Raw genomic sequence first — 24,551 nt, 5'->3', positions numbered from 1 at the left:
GAGGCAGGACTTACATAATAAATGTATTGTAGTCCTTAGTTGTTGGGGTTTTTTAAAACACATTTTTTAAAAGACAGCTTTAAAAATGCAATCTGCTGGGCCACCTGGGTGGCTCAGTCGGTTGAGTGTCCGACTTTGGCTCAGGTCATGATCTCACGGTTTGTGAGTTCGAGCCCCACGTCTTGCTCTGTGCTGACAGCTCTGAGCCTTGAGCCTGCTTCGGATTCTGTGTCTCTGTCTCTCCCTGCCCCTCCCCCACTTGTGCTTTGTCTCTCTCTCTCTCTCAAAAGTAAGTAAACATTAAAAATTTTTTTTAAATGCAATCTACTGAAAGATCAGGAAGCCGAAAGGGGGGAAAATTGGGAAAATAACCTTCTTGGAGACATTCCTTCACTTACCCAGTACCGGATTCCTCAAAAATATCAGCTAAATAGGGATCATCCCCCCCGCCCAAAAATTGGGGAAAAATTGAAATAATTCGAGATTGAAAAAACCCTCATCATGATAACTTAATTGGACTTACACTTATTTTATGGGCTAGTTTTGGGTAAGAGTATTCACAGGCCTTGGCATCAGACCACAGGGATCAAATCCTGGTTCTGTCACTTATGGCTGAGTAACCTTGGGCAAAATTACTTAACTTCTAATAGTTTCAGTTTCCTCACCTGCAAACTAGAAACTCTAATAGTGCCTCATAGGACACTGGGAAGGATTAAATGACTTATTTGTGTAAAGCACAGTGTCTGGAGCAGAGGAAGCCATTACTTTTAGGGGAGGGGGGCATCATTAGGTCTTTAGAACATAGGGAAGCTAAAAACCTTAGCTTAATCTTGACTTCCTCCTTCAGCTGCATCATTAGAACTTCCTTCCTTTGTTGTACAGTTCTCTCAACCCTTCAGTGAGTGAAAAATCAACGAGTGAGCTTTCACATCCCTGTATATTTTTCCAGACTTTGCTCTTGGCCAGTAAGTATATTTTAGTCCAAATCTCACATGCTCCTTTGGGACTTTTCACCTGATAAACATTACTTGTGTGCTCTTGCGTGTGGTACCCATTCTTCCTACCCTGACCTAGAGCTTCTTTGGATGCATATCTGCTGTGTTAGGCACAATGATGACCCACCAAGGTCAGACAACGGCTATGATTTCATCTGGACCCTGATGACCAGCTTGTAGTCTAGAGCCCAGGGCTTAGCAACTGGCGGAGACCCAAAGGGCAGTTGGAAACCAAAAAACAGTCCAGCCTGATTGTTTTGAGATGCCTCAGGCTAGGCTGCTATAAATGCACTTGCGAAATCAGATAGGAAAAGAGAAAGAGGTCATACAGTTATGTCCCATCTCCCAATTTTTGGCTCAAGAGTTTGCTAGTCTACCTCCAGTTAAGTTAGTGTTTATAAGAATCTCCTGGGATGTTTGTCCAAATGTAGTCTCCTAGGCATCATCCCCAGGTCTACTGAATCAGAATCTGGGATTGGGCTCTGGGAATTAGCACTTTAACAGTTACCCCAGATGTTTGTAATATGGGTGCTTCCATGACTACACTCTGAGAAACTTTCTCTCCCAGCATGTGAGGCTGGGAGGAGAGGTTGTCCAAGAGGAACCCCCCCACTTCAACAGCAGCACCTCTGATTTGACTGCTATGCTTGGTTATACTTCACTGTAGGCTTCCTTCTTGACACAAATTTCTTCAGCTTTAAGAAATTGTTTGTGATATTCATTGGTATGGAAAGAACACTGGATTTGGAGCGCAGGTGGCCTGGATTCAAATCCCTGCTCTGCCATTTACCAGCTCAAAGGAAACCGAGGGGCTGCTTGGGAAGAAGCCAAATATCTTCCCTCTCCTCTCTGTTCCCAACACACTCAGACGAATCTCACCTGGCCTCAGCTTGGTTATATGACTTTCTCAAAAAGCCCACTGTCTCCAGCAAGCTCTCCCGCCTGCACCTGTATATGTGGTGTGGTGGGAAAAACACATGACCTCTGGGGTCCCAGACACCGGAGTTAAAATCTTGTGTGATTAAAAGGGTGACTTGGGCAGGTTGCTAATCTCTCTGTGTCATTTCCTCATGTAAAGATAGTTCTACTTCATCAGGCCGTTTTTAGGATCCAGTGAAATGATGTGTGAGTAGTACCTTTATGAAAACTGGCTTATTCTACAGTGTAAGTTTTTATCATCAGCTTAGAGCCTGCCACGCTCACATTCAAATCTAATGAGCATGTAGAGTTTTGATTGTGGATAAAGAATCATTCTCTGCCCTTGTGTGACTTTAGTTCCCCCTACGAACTGAATCCATGACAATCCTGTGCTGTGCTGTGGCTCCACTGATCTCTTTGTTTCTTCCACCAGTTCTTCAAAGCTGAGCAGGACAAGAGTTTCCCCACATTCAGCAGCAAGAAAGGGGACTTTCTTCTTGGGAAGGAGTCTGGTCTGAGCATCTTCCAAACTATAACATCATGTTGCCATTCTCCTGCCAAACCCATTTTCTGATTCTGGACTTGTTTGATAGAGAAACCATTTGAGGAAGGCTCCAGAAGCTAAGGCTGTGACGGGGCCAGCAGAGCGAGCAATTTTCAAGAGTCATTCTTCTTTATCTCCCCTTTTCTTAAGAACCTTTACTAGGCAGGGCCTCCTCCTGTCTCCTTGTGCACTTCCTGATGATGGAATACACAGTAAGCGTCCTTGGAGAGCACCAGTTCACTGGGAGCAGTCCCCAGCCAGATCTACCCATCTTCATGGCTGAGCTCCATCTTCCCTTTCGGGCTGTCTTCCTCCTTCCCTCCCAGCCATCACCATAGCAACACAGTGGTGTAAAAGATAAAAGAGCTAAGGCATCTAAATATAGTCTGAGTCTCAACACTTCCAGCATGGAGTCTAAAACCTTAGGGGTGACAGTTAGAAGCATCCAAGGGATGAGTGGCAGCCAGGAGGGAGGATGAGTCAAAGGAAGGGTCGAGGATAGAAGAGAAGGGCAGGGAATAGTGATTTACTGAGCCTGCTGCTGTGTCTTCTCATTTAGCCTGCACACCACCCGATGTGGATGTTATCATCTCCATGTTACTGCTGAAGACACAGAAACTCAAAGAGCTTAGGAATTTGGCCAGGGTCACACAGCTGTAAGCATTAGAGCTAAGATTTTAACTCCGGTGTCTGGGACCCCAGAGGTCATGTGTTTTCCCCACCACACTACATATACAGGCACAGGTGGGAGAGCTTGCTGGGGACAGTGGGCTTTTTGAGAAAGTCATATAACCAAGCTGAGGCCAGGTGAGATTCGTCTGAGTGTGTTGGGAACAGAGAGGAGAGGGAAGATATTTGGCTTCTTCCCAAGCAGCCCCTCTGTCTCCTTGAGGGCCGTGGGGATCAAGCATTGGTGAGACTGCATTTCCCAGGTGCGTGATGACACAGAGTGGGAGCGGAGGCCTTTATGATGCCCTAAAATGGAACTGAAACCAGTACAACAAAGGGCATGATTAGAATGCTCACTGGGATTCACACCGTCACTCATTCCCTCATTCAGTCATTCAACAAATAGTTCTATTACGCGCCTGTACTTAAAACAAGTACCGCCCTGCCCTCCTGCTGCTTAGGACAGTGGGGAAGACAAATGAGGCAATAATTACACGCTTGATTGATTCTTCACGACGGTGATGGGGACAACGAGTACGTAAACGAAGAACCTCACGTCCCTGATGGTATCAGTGGAGGGGAAATATAGATGCTCTTACAACGGAAGAAAATCCTCTTGATCAGTTTTTTGTTTTTGTTTTTGTTTCCCTCTTGATCAGTGTTGAAGGTGATGTGCATTTTCAAGGTGAACAGGGGGGCTATCCTCGTAGCTTAGCCTCGACCGGGGGCCTGTGTGGTCAGCGCCCCCTGTTCCCTGACTTGTATCTTCATAGTAATCACGAAGTCCGTACAAATGAGCCTTTCAAAACTCAACAAACTGGACCCGAATGAAAGCCCACAGGAAGAACACGTATCACGTCTTCTTCCTACGGCCCTTGGCATCACTGGCATAAGACCAAGCGTGTGGCACGTACACAGGGTGAGTCAAGCTATGGTACTGGCTCCTGAGCGTTAGCGGGAGCGGCGCTGGGAAGTGCCTGTGAATTAAGCAGGGGCGAGGGAGGAGGGAGAAGCGATCAAGGTGGTGAGTGTCTGTGGATCCAGAGCTTTTCCAGACTACCTGCAAGGCAGCCAGTGTGGGGGCTGCCGTATGAATGAGTTAGAATTAGATAATCTAATGTGTGTGGAGCCCTTTAGCTCTTCAGAGAAATGCTGTCTAAATACGTAGTATTCACATCAAAGATAATGATACGGTACTCTATTTATAGTGTGTGCTCCTACCTACCTGCCAGCTCTTTCCCAGGGATGCCGTACAGATGAATGGGCAAGATCTGGAGAATGTGCTTTGGAATCCTTGATGAAAGGCCCTCCAGGCAGACGCAGAATCTTAAATGTATTATATTACTGTCACTGTTGATATGTTTTCTTTGATCACCCCGGAGTGTCACCGCCTTCTGTTTCAGGTGAACGACTCTGCCTGACTGTTTCGTGCCCCGGATGTCGTCAGAAAGGCAGCTGCCCACAGATGTGCGGTATAAACAAACGTGTCTTTAACCGAGGGTTCCAGAGGTGTTCTGGGCTGGCTCCTGTCAGCTGGTCCTTGTGCCTCTGTGAGGCCAGGCTTTCCCAAGCCCATTTTATTTCCACCACCGGGACAGAAGGGTGCACGTGTTGTGCTCGAAATGCGTATTGACGGCAAACCTTCCAGCCCTGAACAGGGTTGAGAGGCGGCATTTGGAGGCAAAACAGATGTGCGGTGAAAGGGAAGCAGACTGTCTCCCACTGCCAAGCTGGGCTGGGCCAGCCAGCCAGGCCAACAGAGTGAGGGAGGGCAATCAGGGGAAGTCATTGGAGTGGGGGCTTCAGAAATTGGCACTGATTGGGACTACAAGGTCAAATTCTTGCATCTCTGGGAAGAGAAAAGGTGTGGATGCGGGGCTTAGCCGTCAAGAGGAACAGCCAGGATCAGGCTAGGTGGAAATGAATTGAAATGCTTCCTCCACTTAGCTGACCTCTTGTGGAGAACTTCTCCAAGGTTGAGGAGCCCTTCAGTAGGACAGATTGGCACCATTGTTTCCTCCACACAAACCCCCGTGGGGACTCGAACAAGACCCTCTCTCTTCATGAAATAGGCGGTGGGATAAAAATATGTAAATGAACAGCCTCAGCCCCAGGAGAGAACAAAAAGAAGCGTTGGGTAGTAGGCAAGGCTGCCCTCTGAAAGGCATTCAGTAACACTGGGGAGGGCAGGTGCTGGGGCGAGATGATCCCCGTTTGTGAACAGCCTTCCTAAAACAGGCTAAGATCAATATGCAGTGATGTGAAGTGACGAATGGTATTGAGGGGATGCTGAGTCCTCTCCAGTCCTCTCCTTTGTCTATAATTGTTCCTCAGGCCAACCATGGAGTTTGAAAATGCCCTGCCCTTGTCAAACTTCCAACCATCGCACCCTCTTCTGACCTTATCCTGGAGACTAGGGAAGGAATAATCCTTTTTAAAAATATTTTTTAAAATGTTCATTTATTTATTTTGAGAGAGAGCGCGTGAGCAGGAGAGGGGAAGAGAGAGAGAGAGGGAGAGAGAGAATACCAAGCAGGCTCCATGCTGGCAGCGTAGAGCCTGATGCGGGGCTTGAACCCACGAACTGTGAGATCATGACCTAAGCTGAGATCAAGAGTCAGACTCTTAACCAACTGAGCCACCAGGTGCCCCGGGAAAGAGTAATCCTTTTACTGGTTGCTCCAGTTATTACTTAAACAACAGACCATCACCAAACTAAGCGACATTTCTGACTGCTTATTATGTGTCAGTTTCCATGCTACAAACTTTACTTCATTGTCTCAATCCTCTCAAAACCCTTATGAGGTGGGTTTTATTATCATATCCACTTCAGACAAGGAAACCGAGACTCATAGAGACTAAGTAATTTGCCAGGTCCTAAAACTCTTGCATCCTGAATCCAGATACAGTAAAACCTTGGTTTGTGAGCATAATTCATTCTGGAAACATGCTTATAATCCATAGCACTTGTATATCAAAGTGAATTTCCCCATAAGAAATAATGGAAACTCAGATGATTCATTCTACAACTCAAACATATCCATGTGAAAATGATAATACTGTAATATAATACAAAATATAAAGAAAAATAAATTAGCCTGTACTTACCTTTGAAAACCTTCGTGGCTGGTGTGAGAGAGACAAGAGACAGGAGGGATTGTGGGTAGGCCAGCTTTCACTGTCACGGAATCACTGCTATCTATTGGCTCAAAGGGATCTTTCTTTTCATGCAACTTTAACAAGGAACTTATCCAATGACACTTGGTCTTGCCTTCTTTTGAGGATTTTGTGGAAATGTGACATTGCATTGATGATCACCCACAATCCTGCAGCAAGAGAGAGAGAACCATTGGTTCATGTATGATCTTGTGACATTCGGCGTCATGTACTACTTCTGTTGCAGGACATGGCTCGTTTATCAAGTTTAAGTTTATTAGAAATGTTTGCTGGTCTTGCGGAACACTCACAGAACAAGTTACTTGCCATCTAAGATTTTACTGTATCTCTGACCATAGGGCCCACGCTCTGAACCACTAAATGACAGAATGAATGATTATTTTCATGGCATCAGTCACCGGAAGGAACAATGGAGAATATACTCAAATGAAGTCACGACTGAGTAATTGAAGTGACAGCAGAGCCAGGTTCTAGCCAAGGTGACTCCTTTCATGCATGTGTTGAAGGCCAGGAAGGGAGTTTAGACTTGCTTGGGAAGGGAAAGGAGAGTGATTAAAGTGACCTTTTCATAAGAATATCCCAGTGTCTGTGCTCTGAAGGGAACTGAGTTGTATGGGCAAGAAGGAGTCAGGGAGACCAGCCTTAGCTCTGCCACAGCACTTGGACGAGTGTCATCACATGGGAAGTGTTAAGGGTATAGGCTCTGCAGTCAGTCCTTGGCTCAAATTCTGGCTCCCCCACTTGGTAGTATCCATTATTCATTCATTCATTCATCCATTCATTCACTGAACAAACAAACATATAGTGGGTACCATCTATGTGCCAAAGATAGTTTAGGTGCTGGTAAATCAGATGGTCACAGTTTCTGCCCTCATGGAACTTGCATTAGGTTGAGGGAAACAGACCATATACAGATAAACAAATAAATAAACAAGATAGAAACAAAACAAGGTGATACTACAAGGGTAGTAGCTGGAGAGCCAGTCACACTGGGTGGACAAGGAAGTAACATTAAGCTGAATATCTGGAGGAGGAAAGCTCCAGGCAGAGGAAACAGCTATCGCAAAGGCCCTGGAGCAGGAATGAGGTTGACGGGTTTGAGAAAGCAGAAGGCAAACACAGCTAGGATGGAGTATCTACTGTCTTGGAGGAAGAACGGTAGAAGGTGAGCTGTGGGGAAGCAAGGTTGAGTTTTGCAGGCTTGATTAGGTTCTCAGTGTGGTTTTGGAGCAGGAAGCCCAGCGGTTAGCATTGCCTGGGAACCTGTTTGAAATGCAAATTCTTGGACCCTGACTCAGACCTCCTGAATCCAAAACTCTGGGGATGGAACCCAGCATTTTGTGTTTTATCTAGCCCTCTAGATGATTTTGAGTATGCTGGTGTCTCAGAACTCATGGGCTACATTATGCAATTTTAATTTTATGCTGAGTGCAAGGGGAACTTACTGAAGGTTTAAGGAGGGAATGTTATGATTTTCTGTAATAAATTTGTAACAGTTTATTCTGGCTGTAGAGGGGAGAATGGACTGCAACAGGGCAAGAGGAATGGAAACAGAGAGTTGTGTTGGATGGCTATTGCAAAGGTCCCAGCCAGATGTGACGGTGGTTTGCGTTGGGCGGAATGGCAGAGAGGAAAAGTGGACCAGGACCGACAAGGTCAGGGAGACAGAAGCGGGGGCCACAGAGAGCTGGCCGCCATCTGTCCAGAGCCCAGTGCAAAGGCAATGTTCTCAGAGGAGACATTCCACCCTCCCCCCCACCCGCAATCCTTCCCTATTGTCTAAAAATAGGGAGCGCTGTGGAGATCCGGCCTGTCCCACAGGGCAGGTGCTTCCTCAGCTAAGGAAGGACAGGTGAGGGGGAGCTGTGATGAAGTGATGGACTCTGAAAGGTTGAGGAAGTTGGCTGGCTTCCCAGAAGCCTAAAGCTGTTAGCTCTGGAGAGTGAAGTAGGAGCCCTACTTGACATCACACGCACATACATACACACTGAGTTGAGTGGGACTCGCAGTTTCCAAAAGCAAGGGTTGTGTTTTTCCGCTCATATCATGACCCACAAAAAAATCCCAGGAGAGAAATGAGGCCTCTTGCCCTCGGATACGCGCAGAGAGCGTGGATGGCTAGGGAAAAAGCAGTAAAGATAGGGCAGTAAGTTAAGCCATTGAACTCAGACTCCAGTCTTTTGCTTCTCAATCTGACATTCTCTCCGTCACACCAGAAGGCACCCAATGACCACTAGGGTAGATTAGGGTCAAGGTGAGGTGGGTCCTGCAAGTGGATTGCGATATTTTGTTCGTCGTGGACTTTTGGATTAATTCTGACTTTGAAAAATGGTGCATTAAATCACTCCTCAGGGAAATACAAATCAAAACCACACTCAGGTATCACCTCACGCCAGTCAGAGTGGCCAAAATGAACAAATCAGGAGACTGTAGATGCTGGAGAGGATGTGGAGAAACGGGAACCCTCTTGCACTGTTGGTGGGAATGCAAATTGGTGCAGCCGCTCTGGAAAACAGTGTGGAGGTTCCTCGAAAAATTAAAAATAGACCTACTCTCTGACCCAGCAGTAGCACCGCTAGGAATTTACCCAAGGGATACAGGAGTGCTGATGCATAGGGGCACTTGTACCCCAATGTTTATAGCAGCACTCTCAACAATGGCCAAATTGTGGAAAAAGCCTAAATGTCCATCAACTGATGAATGGATAAAGAAATCGTGGTTTATATACACAATGGAGTACTACATGGCAATGAGAAAGAATGAAATATGGCCCTTTGTAGCAACATGGATGGAACTGGAGAGTGTTATGCTAAGTGAAATAAGTCATACAGAGAAAGAAAGATACCGTATGTTTTCACTCTTATGTAGATCCTGAGAAAGTTGACAGAAGACCATGGGGGAGGGGAAGGAAAAAAAAAAGTTAGAGAGGGAGGGAGCCAAACCATAAGAGACTCTTAAGAACTGAGAACAAACTGAGGGTTGATGGGGGGGCAGGGGAGAGGGGAAAGTGGGTGATGGGCATGGAGGAGGGCACCTGTTGGGATGAGCACTGGGTGTTTGTATGGAAACCAATTTGACAATAAATTTCATATTAAAAAAATAAAAAACAAATAAATAAATTAATTAATTAAAACGGTGCATTAAAATATCACTTATCCAGGGACACCTGGGTGGCTCAGTCAGTTGAGCGTCCGACCCCGGCTCAGGTCGTGATCTTGCAGTCTGTGAGTTCGAACCCCGCATCGGACTCTGTGCTGACAGCTCAGAGCCTGGAACCTGTTTCCGATTCTGTGTCTCCCTCTCTCTGACCCTCCCCCGTTCATGCTCTGTCTCTCTCTGTCTCTCAATAATAAATAAGTTAAAAAAAAAACTACCACTTATCTGATTGCTGATCAAGGGTTTGGCGTACCCTTAAATTCTGCACCATGCCTCACTTGCCCTCCGCACCCCCCCTGCCCCGGTCCTGGTCCTGGATCTGTTACTCTCTATTCTGTATCAGCCTCTTCTGTTGACCATCAGCAGAATGTCAGAGCTTTAAACACAAAGCAAATAGGATTTTTATTCCCCTTACCCTTGTGAAAATCTTAGCCTCTGCCTTTAGACTCTGTCCTCCAAGAAGTTTGCCTACTACGTTCCTGACAAGATCGCCAGGTTCTGTGAAATTAGCAGCAGGCTAGGTTGTCACATCAGAGCAGGGGACACAGTGCTCAGCACTCGTGCAGCTGAGATGGAGCTGGGACTCAGGCCCTCTGGCTCCCAACCTTGGCGGCCTGGGCCCCGTTTTGCCTCTGTGTGGTACAAAACAAGAATTTGCCATTTGGCTGGCAGAAGAAGGGAAGAGCCCTTTCCAGTGAACTGGAAAACAGTTCATTCAGAAGTCTTACAGGCAGAAATTTCTAACAACCCCTTTGGGACCCACAACACAATACACTCACACGGTGACAATGGCTGACATGTCACCTGTGTGCTGTTTCCTCACCCAGAGCCGCTGCTACACTGCACAACCCCAGGGGGCGGCATTCCCGCTGCCTTATGTGTGAACAGAGCCACCGCCGTTGTTCAAGGCTGCGGCTTCGCCTTAGTTTAGTCCCTGATTGATTCAGTCAAGAAAATGTCTGTAGAATAAGCTGATCTTCTATGTAGTTAAGTCTCTAATTGAAGGATTTTCTCCCCCCAGCCCGGGGACAGTAATCTTCCCAGAACTTGTTATTCACTGGGATCTCTAGAAATTATCCACCAACAGTATGGACTTTATATGTGCTCTAGTGGACAGGGAATTAAGGAGGACGTAAGGAGCTTTGACAATGTTTGACTCAGGTCCTTAGAAACCAGCCCTTCTCTCTTCCTAATTACTAGAAGGTTTTTCTTGGATCTGAAGTTTCATGTCCATACAATATAGTCTTCTCTCTTTTCTGCTTGGATCAGAATCATTTTTTTTTTAAGCTTTATTTATTTTTGAGAGAAAGAGAGAGCATGAGTGGGGGAGGAGCAGAGAGAGGGAGACACAGAATCCGAAGCAGGCTCCAGGCTGCAAGCTGTCAGCACAGAGCCTGACGCAGGGCTCGAACTCACGAACCGTGAGATCATGGCCTGAGCCGAAGTCAGACGCCCAACCGACTGAGCCACCCAGGCACCCCGGATCAGAATCATTCTTAAAAAATGAGATCCCTGGGGCGCCTGGGTGGCTCAGTCATTAAGCATCCGACTGTGGCTCAGGTCATGATCTCACAGTTCGTGAGAGTAACTGGGCAAGGCCCTTACAGAGACTACTTACAAGAAGGCCAAATTCTCTCCCTTACAGTGGAACTTCCTAACCCTCACTCTACCCCATCATGCTCCCACTCACCTGCACACACGCACAATCAGGAACATGAAGCACTCCCTGCCACAGCTCAGCGAAGAGGGAGAGAAATCTGTCTCACGACTTCAAGAGATGAGAGCACTCTTGTAATTGGACAATGCACGAGCACATTAATTTTCCCAGTATGCGAGCATGCGCGCACGCACACCCACACGCTGTCATCTTTGCCTGGTGGCCGTGAGAAGTAGTCAAGCTTAGGAGCCTCCTTGAGGTCTGTGATATGGTCAAAGCAAGACTGACCTGGGGCTGCCTGAGGCACGTGAGTAAGCTGATTTCCTCTATCGAGATAGTACATTTCCTAGAGCTGAATAGCACCCCCTACCTTGTGGAGATTCCACACAAGCAAAGGGAAGCAGCAAAAGGGATGTTTTCTGTGCACGTTCACATCACAAGAGTGTAAGATTCATGACAGCAGGAACATGCTTGTGATAAATAATGAGTGGCTGTGTTCCCGGGGGTGGTGGGTGGTAGGATTCCTTAGTCCTGGTCTTCTCCAAGGAAAGAATTCAGTCAAGAGACTCAACAGAGAATTAAAGTAGCAAAGGGTTTTTATTTGTTTGTTTTACAGTTTATTTATTTTGGGGCACCTGGGTGGCTCAGTTGGTTAAGCGTCCGACTTCAGCTCAGGTCATGATCTCACAGTTCGTGGGTGTAAGCCTCACGTCGGGCTCCGTGCCGACAGCTCAGAGCCTGGGGCCTGCTTCGGATTCTGTGTCTCCCTGTCTCTCTGCCCCTCCCCCACTCACGCTCTGCCTCTCAAAAATAAATAAACGTCGAAGAAAAATTTTAAAAATAAAAAAATTACATAAAGTTTATTTATTTTGAGAGAGAGATAAAGAGCATGTGTGCAAGCTGGGGAGGGACAGAGAGAGGGGAAGACACACAATCTCAAGCAGGCTCCTTGCTGTCCCCTGAGCCGAAATCAAGAGTTGATGCTTAACCAACTGAGCCAGCCAGGTGCCCTGCAAATGGTTTTTTATTTAGCAGAAAGCGATAGTACACTCCAGAAGCAGAGAAGCTTGCTGACCTTAGGGCGGGTGGCAGCTTGCAGAGTTTCTCATTGTGTTCTTTTATGGGTTGTTTTTTTTTTTTTTTTTTTTTTTTTTGGGTCTCCTCTCCTCCATTTTGTTATCATTGCTCCACCGTTGAATCTGCCTTGGTTTCTTCCCTTCCAACCTTTTGTGTCATCTTCCCATGAGCCTCCTAAGCACAACCCGCTGGGTGGGGATGGGAGGCCAAACCACAATGCAAATGGTATTGTAATGATATAATAGCCTCAGGGTTACTAGTGGATACGTGTGCATAACTTTCTTAAGTGTGCATGATCCAATGTTGGGCAGGTTTCTGTAGCCTGTATCTTCTGCCTATCAATCTGTGCTACACTGCAAAAGGGGTTGGTATAAGGGAGATGGGGCTGTGTCTGGGCAGAGACCGGGTGGTGCCTGGAAGTTGTCTGTGTGTTATGCTCCTTTCTCTCCTCCTCGTGTCTATTTAATTGCCTACTCTAACAGGTGAATGAATGGATGGATGGATAAATCAGGAGCCATCTATCCAGCAAGCATTTTGGAACTCTGTACCCAGACCTGAGCTAAGCCCTGAAGAAGAACCAAAGAAGGAGGTGGGAGCAGGACATATTCCGAGCCCTGGAAATCCAGCCTAGCTCGGGAGGCAAGATAATTACTTGTGAGGCTGCCAGGAAATGCATCAGGCAATACATGATTAGTCTAGTGCAATAGTCAGAACATTAGAACCCAGCATGGGCTGGATATTCAAGAGCCTCCTCCAGATCTAGGCGGTACCTAGGTAATATTTAATGGAATAAGGGGAACCTAGATAGGTAGAGAGGAGGGCAGGCTATCCCAAACTCCCTAATGTGGCTCATAGGGCCCTCTATGTCCTTGACCTTGCCTTCTCTCCTGACTCATCAATTCCCACTTCCTCCCTCTCACTCTTGGTGCTTTAGCCAAACTGAATTCATTTCATCACCTTGAAGCCACCATGAATATTTTCATCACCAAGCCTTTGCACATGGCATCTCCTCTCTCTCTGGAAGACTCTTTCTCCTCCTCTTGGCCAAACCAACTTGAATCTTCATTCAGGACTCTGCTGAAATACCCCTTCCTCTGGTGAGGCCATTCTAGACCATGTGCTTCCTCAGCTCTATTTTTCCCCTATCGTCACACTGATCACATTTTACTGTAATCATTTGGTTAATTCCCATTACACAGAACTCTTAAGGCAGAAATTCTTGCTTGAGAATCATGTCTGACATGCATTAGGTGCTTAATAAATACTTGCTGAGTGAAGTATTTTATTATACAGTTTAATGCATCTTCATTAAGTGGTTTCATTACTCAGTGTTATCGTTATGAAGGAATAGATGGATGGACGGATGAATAGATGGGCCCATAGAGCGATGGATGGAGAAAGGAAGGGAGAAAGGGAGAGAAGAAGGAATATTCCAGGGTGAACAGAAGCATGGCATGTTTTGAGCATAATGAGGAGAATCGAAGTGTAGAGTTTGTGTGAGGAAGTGTGAGAAGATAAAGGGATGGATGGATGGATGGATGGATGGATGGATGGATGGACGGACACTACAGAGAGCTTTCAATTCCTGGGATGAAGGGTTCAGTCTTTATCCTCTATGAAAGAATGGAGAGAATAAAAATTTATTATGTAAAATATTTTCTACCGTAGAGCTGCCCTACAAGGCCTGACAGTTTTCAGAAGAAAGGATGCCTATTTTAGAAGACTGCTTTTCTGGGGTGCCTGGGTGACTCAGTCAGTTAAGCATCCCACTTCAGCTCAGGTCATGATGTCACAGCTCATGGGTTCGAGCCGTGCGCCAGGCTCTATGTGATAGCTCAGAGCCTGGAGCCTGCTTCAGATTCTGTCTCTCTCTCTCTCTCAAAAATAAATAAACATTAAAAAAAATGTTTTTTCTAAGAAATAAAAGTTCCATCACTTTGCCCTGACCTTTGGGAAACAGAGTGAGTGGGCCCTTTGGGGATTTTTGGTACCACTTTGCCTCTGACCATATCCTAAAGCCTAGATCTGTAATCATACAGTCATGTCAGATGTGCTTTTCCCTTTAGCCACAGGTAAGAAGCTCTTCAGACAGATGGGTATTGAGGAGGGCACCTTTTGGGATGAGCACTGGGTGTTGTATGGAAACCAATTTGACAGTAAATTTCATATATTAAAAAATAAAATTAAAAAAAAAAAAGAAGCTCATCAGGCATTGGGGAAGTGGATATTTGGGAGAGCAAGTGAATCAGTCATGAGCTACAGTTCTCAGTTATGAGCCCAGACATTCCAGAATGGACAGAATGACCACCAAATCATCAGACTTGTGGTTCTGTGCCCATGGACATGCCCGGCAGTCATGAGTTAACTAAAAGTGGAGACAAAATGTTCCTGCAGTTTTGCCTAGGGGAAGCTGCATCTTTGTGGGTTTTCTCTGATCAGCTCAGGTAGTCATAGCTATAAAGAAGCTACAAGCAGCTTGGAAGGGTCCAGAATAGATGCCAAAGAACAGAGATCATGTGCATGCTCCTCCGTGCACACCCAAACCCCCTCCCTCCCAATTTGTACCTCCCTGCCTGCCCACCCTCCCACCCACTTGACCACCCGCCCCACAAGTTGTAGTAAGTTCTTCAGCGAAATCCATCTCTGTGCCTCAGCCTGTCCCATGTGGCTGTTGGTTCCGGCATGTGTGTGGAGTAGTGAGTGAATCACACAAGAGTCTGCCAAGCAGGGCTGCTGCTTACAGTTGTGCAGGCTGTGCATTGCATAAAGACCCTTGAATGGAGGCTAAAAATCCAACCAGTTCTCTCCATGCCAAGCCCAGCATCATGTGTGGCTATGCAAGCCAGAGGAAAGCGCCCTGACCTTGCCAGGCTGTGTATCTCCAGGGCTGTATCTTTTCTCCATTTTGTACAAAGGTGCTGTAGAGCCTAGCAGTGGCCCTGCCATCAGGACAAAGTATTCTGATTACAAAATAGATACAGTAAGACAGTTTCAAGAGATCATTTGGCTCAGTTCCTGACTTTGTAAAATAAGCAAGCCTCCCATATTCCTTGTCTATTGCTGTGTAACACGTTGTCCGTAAACTGAGAGGTTTAACACAATATCCATTTAGTATCTCACAGTTCTGTAGTTCAGAAGTTCTGGTACTGTGTGGCTAAGTTCTCTGCTCAGGGTCTCACAAGGCTGAAATCAAGATGTTGGCTGAATTGGGCTCCTGTCTAGAAGCTCTGAGGAAATGCCTGCCTCCAAGTTCACTCGGGTTGTTGACAGAATCCTATTTCTTGGGGCTTTGAGCCTGAAGGTCTCATTCCTTGCTGTCATTCAGGGACAACTCTGCTGCTGAAGGCTGCCTGCATTCCCGCTCATGTGACACCCTTCATCTTTAAACTGGAAACAATGTGTTGAGTCCTTCTCATGGTTCAAATCTCTGGCTTCCCCTTCTTCTTGGGCCAGAGAAAGCTCCCTGCTTTTAAGGGCCCATGTGATGGAACCAGGCCCACCTGGATAATCTCCTTATTTTAAGGTCAACAATATACCATATCCTATAACATTATGGGAGTGATATTTCAACTGTGCTGTATAATATACTATATCATATAACATTATGAAAGTTTGCCAGAGTTTATTCATGGGTTCCAGGGATTAGGACAGAACATCTTCAATGGAACTTTTAGAAATTTGACCTACCACAGCTTCCTCACCCACCCACATTCCTTTTAAAAGCCAAATCTCTGTTCTCAAATTTTTAAATTCTAGTTAGTTAACATACAGTGCAATATTGGTTTCAGGAGTAGAATTCAGTGATTCATCGCTTACATACAACACCCAGTGCTCATCGTAACAAGTGCCCTCCTTAGTACCCATCACCCAGCTAGCCCATCCCTCCACCCATCTCCCTCCATCCACCCTTTGTTCTCTCTCATTAAGAGTTTCCTATGATTTGTTTCCCTCTCTTTTTCCCCCTCCTATAGTTCATCTGTCTTGTTTCTTAAATTCCACGTATGAATGAAACCATATGGTATTTGTTTTTCTCTGACTTGTTTCGCTTAGCATAATACACTCTAGCTCCATCCACGTCAGTGTAAATGGCAAGATTTCATTTAAAAGCCAAATCTTCGAGTCTTTTTTCCAAAGGCTTGTTTGAATAAACCCACTCATACCTTACTTTATCAGATAGTTACCCGTTTTGAGGAGCCACTAGCATGGGTAAAATCTTTTGTAAATCAATCAGAACCACCTTTTGTCATCCTAACATCTCTTAAACATTTTAGTAGACTCTGACACTGTCAGTCGTGTGCTGGAGCGAAATCCTACTAGTTCATAAGAGCTTATCGTTAAATGTTTGGGAATTTTGCAAGTTGCTTATTAAAACTTAGTAGCTTGAAATTGACTACAGTGGGAGTGTTTACACTATGGAAGGCGTATGCCACAAATCAGAGTTCCTATTTTTTTTTTTTTTCTCCCCCAGACAGCTGGTTTACCAGTATACCACTGGGTATGGACCTTTACAGGTCATCTACTTGACTTTCTATAGCATGCAGGAGTCCTTTCCATGACCATTTTCATGCATGGTCACCAACCTACTTTTTAATACCACCAGGAATGGGGCAGCCACTCCCTTATAAGCCAGTTCATCATATTGATGTGATGATGCTTGGTAGAGTCGAAGCCTGCCTCCCTGCCAACGGCCTCGGTGCTTTGGAAACAGTATTTGTGACAGCCCCAGAATCATTTGGAGTGGTGTCATCTTCTGCAACAGACCTCTCTCCTATGGGTCCACACATCAGACCTCATTTAGAAGCACAGTCTTGAGACCCACACTGAGTTCAAATCCCAAGTCTGCCCCTTATTTAGCTATGGCCTTGGGCAAGTCTCTTAACTTTTCTGAGCGTCCAGGTCTTCAGCTATAAAATAGAGATAAAAATAGTATCTAATTCATTGGTTATGGTCAACATTCAATGAGCTAGTACACGCAGAGAGAAGAGCACCTTACCTGGCACGTTCCTATCTTGCGGGTTTGTCGTGAGGATTAATTTACTAATATAAGTAAAGTGTCTGAATAGGACAATGCCTGGCATGAGGCGAGCACCATATAAATATTAGTAAATTAATTTGAAACTTGGTTTCTAGACCCTTCACCATACTAGTCACCCTACTCTGGGTGCACTCCAATTTCCCCTTCAAAATGTGGTCTCAAAATGGACCTGATAACTCCAGCCTTTGGCTGAAATGCTAGCCTTTGATTCCAGCCTCCTTCTCCCTGACTGGCACTAACATTTGAGAAGCTCTCTTATTTTCCCAAAGTTTTTAATGAATCAGAGAGACTTCTCCAAGGAGTCTTGGGCCCTAGACCGACACTAGCATGGGGGTGTACTGGTTGCTTGTTAGAAATGCAGGATCTCAGGCACACCCTGGACCTACTGAATCCGAATCTGCATTTTAACAAGATCCCAGATGATGCATGGGCACATCAAAATTTGAGAAGCACTGTTTTGGGGACCCTATGGACACCTGTTTTCAAGAGGAAATCAATCAGGGCACCCTAAACCTTTTCACGTGACAAGGAATCTTCCCCCAGACCTTGGTAAGGGCGAGGGGAATGTCAGTGTTGGGCTGTCAGGGTGTGGTTGGAGATGGGAGGGGCTTTTCTGCCCCAAATCAGGGCCAGAAACCTGCCAGGGGAAGAGGAGGGGTCTGCTCTGGTGCCCAACTAGAGAGAGAAAGATGACTTAAAATATCTCAACACAGAGATGTGAGACTTCTGAACGCTGCCCCAGAAAAGCTGAAAGGTCCACCATCAGCTCTGTCCCACAGCCCTGGCTCAAGGAAGCTTTCTGAGCATTAGCTGGCCTGGAGCAGCCAGGATACATTTAGAAACGATGAAAAAGGACCCTTCTCGATGTGGTGAAGAGTCATTTAGTAGAAATCAGAAGGGAAGAAGTCACCAAGTCAGAGACTATTTAGAGACTACTTCTAGCAAGGGAGGCCAAAGGGTTAGGAAGCCACCTACTCACCAACGCAATGCAGATCCGCGTGTTAACCTTAATTCTCACCTGCCGCCTGAATTTAAATGGGAGACCTCTGTGGTTCCTCACTGTGGCCACAGCTCAGGGCTGGCATCCAGAGTTGATCCACCTGCTTGTAGGAAACAAACTGTTGGAGTAATAAGGTACATGTGCTAAAATCCCAGTTCTGCTGGGTACGAGCTGTGTGACTCTGGGAAAGTTACTTAACCTCTCTGAGAATTTGTTTTCTCCTCTTTAGAGTGGAAGCAATAATACCTATGTTATTCAGCTGACGTGGGAATGAAATAAGAAAGTTCCCATGGTGTTGAGATTGTAAATGTATATATTATCTTAGATTCCTTCCTTGTATAAAGCCAAATCCACAGGACCCTCCTCCAATACAGTATTCACCATTCAACAAAGAAATGCTGCTTCCTCTCCCTTTCACCCTAAAGGAACTCAGTGGCTAAAGAGCGCCTTTCCCTTTGCAGTACCCTGAGGACCAGAGGCCTGATTTGGAATTGGGTGTCCTCAAGGCAAAGGAATGTTCTGAGAGGCCAGCCAGGCAGCCCAGAAATGGGTTTCCTAATCCCTCTGTTGTTGGTGGGAGATTCCCCCGGGGACATCTTTTCCGAGCAGTGTAGCCCGGTCTTAGCTGGAAGTGCTACCTACGTGCTTTGGCTCCTCCCTCAGCAGAAAGTTGGAAGGAGAAGCAGGGCGGGCAGGTCAGAGCCCTGCCCAGCCTCACCCCATGCATTCAGTCCCGGCTTGTTGTTGTAGAGCTTCTCCCATAGACAGACAAATGGAGCGGGCTAGTCAGCTGAGGGTTTAGATGGATGACATTGGGCTTCTGGTCTCTTTGTCCCTCTGGAAATCCTTAGGCGTTCTATCAGAATAGGCTTTTGTTGTTGATCCTAATGAGTTTTTGCTGCAAAGAGGCAGATGTGTTCTCAGGCGTGTTCGAAATCCACCTTTAGTCCCTCAGCAAGTCATGAGCGAGGGCCTCCTCCGTGCCGGGTGCTAGGACGGGGGCAGCAAGTGAGACAGGCTCCCTGTCACCATGGCCCTTACCTTCCAGTATGGACAGACTGTGGGCAAGTAAGTTAACAAACTAACCAGCTAACTTCAGGCTGTGATTAGTGCACTGGAGGAAACAAGCAGGTGGGACACGAGGGAAAGTGACCTGTGGCGGGGAGGTAGAGACGATGGGGAGGAAAGATACTGAAGAAGGTCACATGGCCTAGGAGAGGCCTTCCATGCTTACGTGGAGACCCAAAGGTTGAGGGTAAGGACAGACCCAGGCACAGAGAACAAGCAAGGACGATGCCCAAAGTGGGAAGGGGCTTGATTTAAGGAACAGAAGCAGGGGCACCTGGGTGGCTCAGTTGGTTAAGCATCCGACTTCAGGTCAGGTCATGATCTCACGGCTTGTGAGTTTGAGCTCTGCATCGGACTCTGTGCTGACAGCTCAGAGCCCACAGCCTGCTTTGGATTCTGTCTCTGTCTTTTTCTGCCCCTCGTCCCCCCTCAAATATAAATACACGTAGAAAATTTTTTTTAAAAATTGAAGGAACAGGAAGAAAGACCAGTGTATCTGGGTCTCACAAGCAAGGGGAGAACGTTATGAATGGAATCATTGAGGTCACCAGCAGCTGATGATCTAAGATACTATAGACCATGATAAGGACTTTGTATTTATTCCAATTACAGGGGTGTGATGGGACTCAGATTGCATTTTTTTTTTTTTTAGTTTTTTTTTTTAACGTTTTTATTTATTTTTGAGACAGGGAGAGACAGAGCATGAACAGGAGAGGGTCAGAGAGAGGGAGACACAGAATCTGAAACAGGCTCCAGGCTCTGAGCTGTCAGCACAGAGCCTGACGTGGGGCTCGAACTCACGGACCGTGAGATCATGACCTGGGCCGAAGTCGGCCGCTTAACTGACTGAGCCACCCAGGCGCCCCCAGATTGCATTTTTAGTGGACAATCCTGGGTTGTTATGGGGTTAGGAATTGAGGGAAGCGGCAAAGGCAGGGATCTCTCTTAGGAGGCTATTACCAAGTTCAAGGGAGAGGCAATGTTGTTTTGCTCTAGGTCTTGGTAGCAGAGGGAAAGATGGTGGCAGATGTATTAGGGTTGAGGTGGGGTCGAGAGGGAAGGGTGAGGAAAAGGAAGGGATCAGGGGTGATCCCAGGTTTGGATAGACGATGTTGCTGTTGACTGAAATGAGGAAGAACACGCCTGGAAAGAGAACTCAAGACCTGGCTGGTGATTCTCACTCAGTTTAAATGTTCTTGTGGCTTCATTTGGGTTGGGCAGAACCGAGAGCTTACTTGGTTTTCTAGAGCTGGAAGAGATTTCTCATGCTTCCAGGCAAGGTAATGCCTTAACTCCAAACAGATGTGATGCCTTCCCCATGACTGATCTCAGTGAGGGCGTCTCACACCCCGTCTCCTCCCCTCACTACACCCTCCAGCCAGTGGCCCCAGCCAGCTACCCTCACTTCCTTATGCCACCACTAATGTCTGTCCTCATTGCCCTGTCTTCCACTGAGTTGTCGATGGCATCTCTTATTCTATTTTATCCGTTCACTAAAAATCACAAGCGCAATGTCTTATGACGTGTGGTCTGTCCAGCCCAGAGCTTGTTGCTGACAAGGCCACAATTTGAAAAATGTGAGTCAGTATCTGTGCTCTCACCCTTGACATTACAAGCCCCTCTAAGAGCTCATTTGGGGTCGATCATCCTGTATTAGCCAGTCCTTTCTTGACCTGACTTCTCTTTCCAACCTGTTCCATGTCTTGGGTCACCAGTTCTATGTATTGATTTCCCCTTATTTTCTGCCTTAATGATTGGAGATATAATACTTTCAGACACCAAATTGGGGTCATATTACTTTTAAGGAATAATAGTTGCTATTTAGTAAACACTTACTAAGGATCATGCACCCCACCAAGCACTTCACATGCGTTATCGGGGTGGGAGGGAGGGGAAAGTGGGTGATGGGCATGGAGGAGGGCACCTGTTGGGATGAGCACTGGGTGTTGTATGGAAACCAGTTTGACAATAAATTTCATATTAAAAAAAAAAGAACGCTCTGAAGTAGATACTCGTACTCTGCTTTACGTATGAGACTTGAAGAGCCTTAGCAAGTTGTCCAAGGTCACCCGGCTAGTGAGAATTGGAGGCTGGATTTGATCTCAGGTCCTCGTCTCTAATACCAGTGCCGCTGCTCTCAAGGAAGAAAGGCCAAAGAGGCCTCTCAGAGCTTGAACGTTCATGCTTTCTGTGGTGGCTAGCCAGGATTGTATGGGATAGGGATGGGTGTGGGTTTGGAGTCTTTGATTTTGAAACAGTGGGCTGGCGGGGGCCAGGATGTATTAGTAACTGCTATTAATTCACTTCAGGAATGACAGACCTACATTTGTTTCTGTAGGATCCACAATGTGGACAGAGGAAGCTCTGTAGACATCCAGCACTCTTAACAGTGACTCAGGAAAGCTTGGGAGAGCAGAGAGGTTGTCCCAAGTCAGAGTATAAAGATATTCCTACTTTATATGAAAATAAAGGCAGGTGCTGAAGGCCTCAGCCTCCTCAACAAAGGGCAGGCCTCGGGCCCCCCAAGTCTGAGAGAGCGCATGCCCAGGGGCTCCTGTGTGCATCCCTTCATCCCACTGCTGAGGGGAGACTCAGCTGCATGCGTGCCCCTCCACCAGTGTCCCATACCCTCTGCGAAAGGCCTCAAGTGGAGTCTGGTCCTGAAATGTCCCCATTATTAAACAAAGGTTGGGAGAGGCCCAGGTCCATCTTTGTTTTTAAAGCTTTTAGTAATAGAAAAAGAAAGAGAAAAGAAAGAAAGAAAGAAAGAAAGAAAGAAAGAAAGAAAGAAAGAAAGAAAGAAAGAAAGAAAGAAAGAGAAACAGGGAAGGAAGGAAGGAAGGAAGGAAGGGGGAGGGAGAGAAAAGAAAAGAGAAAAATGCAAATCAGGACTACTAAAATTGCTTTATATTTTTCAATGTTTAAATTAATGAAACATCTTTTAACATAAAAACAATATAATTGTGTTAGTCACAAAATCACTGTAGGATTTATAAGGCAGCCGTGATTCGGATCGTCCTAGAGTTAATGTGATCCAGTCAGCGCACCCCTGGGGCTGCAGCGTTCATTTGCAGGTAGCCTTGTAGTTTCTGCACCCAGTTATGAATTACCGGAATGCGTGACTTGAGCCACATGGCCCTCCTGGCTTCCCCGTGGTAGTCACTGCCACAGAGAAAGGGAAAAGTCCTTCTATTTCCAGGCAAGACTCCCACAGGCCAACGTGCCCCCCCATCCGTGTCCTTTCTATAACATGAGCCTTTCAGAGAAACACCTGCTCATTTCAAAAGTCAAAAACTTAAAAAAAAAATTCTCTCTTGTCCTCAAAGCAAGAGGGCTAAGGAAACAAACACTACAGAGGACCTAAGTGCTTGAGCTGTGATATATCTTTAATTCAGTGCTCTGACGACTGCCCTGGGATGCTGTAAGCATTATTTAGCCTGTTTGTGTATCAGTTACGTTATTTGTCCAGGGTTACGTGGCATATCTCAGATTAGAACCCCAAACTTTTGACTTTCCAGTCTTCGAGTCTGACCATGCCACGAAGCCACACAAAGCCTAAGAGGAGCCCAGTGAGCCTGGAAGGGGGTCTGGGGCAGCCCCTCTCCTCTGTGCCCTCGTGGTGTTGGGGACACACTTTGACCTTTCTGGATCTTTTCACTGTTTTCATTCTCTTCCTGTTCCTTCTCCCAGCTGGCTGGCCCCCCACTGTGCTCCTTGCTTATGATACTTATTTTTCCATCCACAGCAAAACAATTCACATCAAGGTAATTGATGATGAGGCGTATGAGAAAAACAAGAATTACTTCATTGAGATGATGGGCCCCCGCATGGTGGATATGAGTTTTCAGAAAGGTGTAGTACCCTGTCCTCCACACTAACGTTAACATTCTTCTCTTCCCTCCTCTTCTGGTTCTTCCTGTCTCCAATCCGTTTGTCTTCTCTTCCCCTTTCTTCTACCTCTCTGGTTCACGTTCCTTTGTTTTCTTTCTTGTTCTCTCTTTTCCTTTCTTTCCACCTCTCCCTCTCCTCTCTCTGATCCTAGCTCTGTCCTAACACCTGCCAGCCTGTCACATGGTATCCATAAGAAGGATGTTCAAGAGTCGGTGGTAGTTTTTGTGGGACGGGGAAATGGATATGGGGGAAAACAGAGAGTGGGGAGAGAGAGAGAGAAAGTCAGCCAGAGCCCAGAGTATTATATGTGCGGCTCTCTGCTTCTCCCGGATGGCTTTATATACGGGAAAGAAAAAGACCATATAGCACAGCACCAGCAGGAGGGCAGCACTTGAGAAACTGGCCCAGATGCTCAGCACAGATGTCCATGGGCAGACATTGAGAATCAATGTATTTGGACTTGGGTTCCATTTGTGGTTCATCCCATTCCCCAAACCAGCCTTTAGGAGCCATCCTTTTCACCATAGTCCTGTTGTCAAGGTGTGTTTCTCTCTCTGACCTTGATTGAGCTGAAAGTACAGGTTTGAGCTCCAGGTCTAGGTCGCAGGCCTACCTGTTGGACTCTGTTTTCCCTGCAAAGAGCATCCAGGTAGACAGGTGGCAGACGAGCTAGAATAGTGGGAGAGGGGATTCTGACTTGAGTGGAAGCTTTCCCAAAAGATCACAGGATTTCTCAGAGTAGATGGAGCCTTTGACTTCAATGTAAATGACCACACACATATCCCAGACTTCCAATGGGCAGGTCAGAACATCCTCTTCTGGACAGACCATCTATGTAGAGGGGAGCCGCCAGTATTTGGGGAAGCATTCCTTCCCTGGCAGGGCCATCAATCATGTCCCTCCAGGCCATGCCCTTGGTCATAGAGCACCCCATTTCCAACCCACGGCAGAGTCCCTGCAGGGGAAAAACTGCCAGGCTCCTATTTCGTAGACAGCCCGAGGTTCCCATATCTAGGGCCTAGAGAGAGGTTCCTAGAAAAAATTTTTTTTTAATTTTTTTTTAATGTTTATTTATTTTTGAGACAGAGAGAGACAGAGCATGAACGGGGGAGGGTCAGAGAGAGAGAGGGAGACACAGAATCTGAAACAGGCTCCAGGCTCTGAGCTGTCAGCACAGAGCCTGATGCGGGGCTCGAACTCACGGACCGCGAGATCATGACCTGAGCTGAAGTCGGCCGCTCAACCGACTGACCCACCCAGGCGCCCCTAGAAAATTCTTCTTGTTAGTCATTTAGCTTTGTCTTTTGTCTACTCAGCAAGGTATGTAAAGGTGTCCCAAAATAGTACCAAAAAGGGTGATTGAA

General features: G+C 46.4%; 1 protein-coding gene across 8 annotated transcripts in view; it reads left to right on the top strand.

Moving 5' to 3' along the window:
• SLC8A3 (solute carrier family 8 member A3) overlaps nucleotides 1–24,551 on the top strand; it is a 147,600-nt gene that overhangs the window by 105,294 nt on the left and 17,755 nt on the right. For 4 of the 8 annotated variants that reach the window (XM_058739486.1, XM_058739488.1, XM_058739489.1 and 1 more), the window contains exon 3: nucleotides 23,042–23,148. The exons of 3 other annotated variants lie outside the window; for them this stretch is intronic. In XM_058739486.1, coding sequence (XP_058595469.1) covers nucleotides 23,042–23,148 — 107 coding nt within the window. Of the gene's footprint in view, nucleotides 1–23,041; nucleotides 23,149–24,551 lie in introns of those variants that run through there. One more of the 8 variants, XM_058739491.1, reaches the window with a different exon arrangement.

The sequence above is a fragment of the Neofelis nebulosa genome, chromosome 7 (genome assembly GCF_028018385.1).
Source record: "Neofelis nebulosa isolate mNeoNeb1 chromosome 7, mNeoNeb1.pri, whole genome shotgun sequence".
NCBI classification, from domain to species: Eukaryota; Metazoa; Chordata; class Mammalia; order Carnivora; family Felidae; genus Neofelis; species Neofelis nebulosa.
The sequence above is the reverse complement of the archived record's forward strand: the minus strand, read 5'-3'. Positions and strand labels throughout refer to the sequence as shown.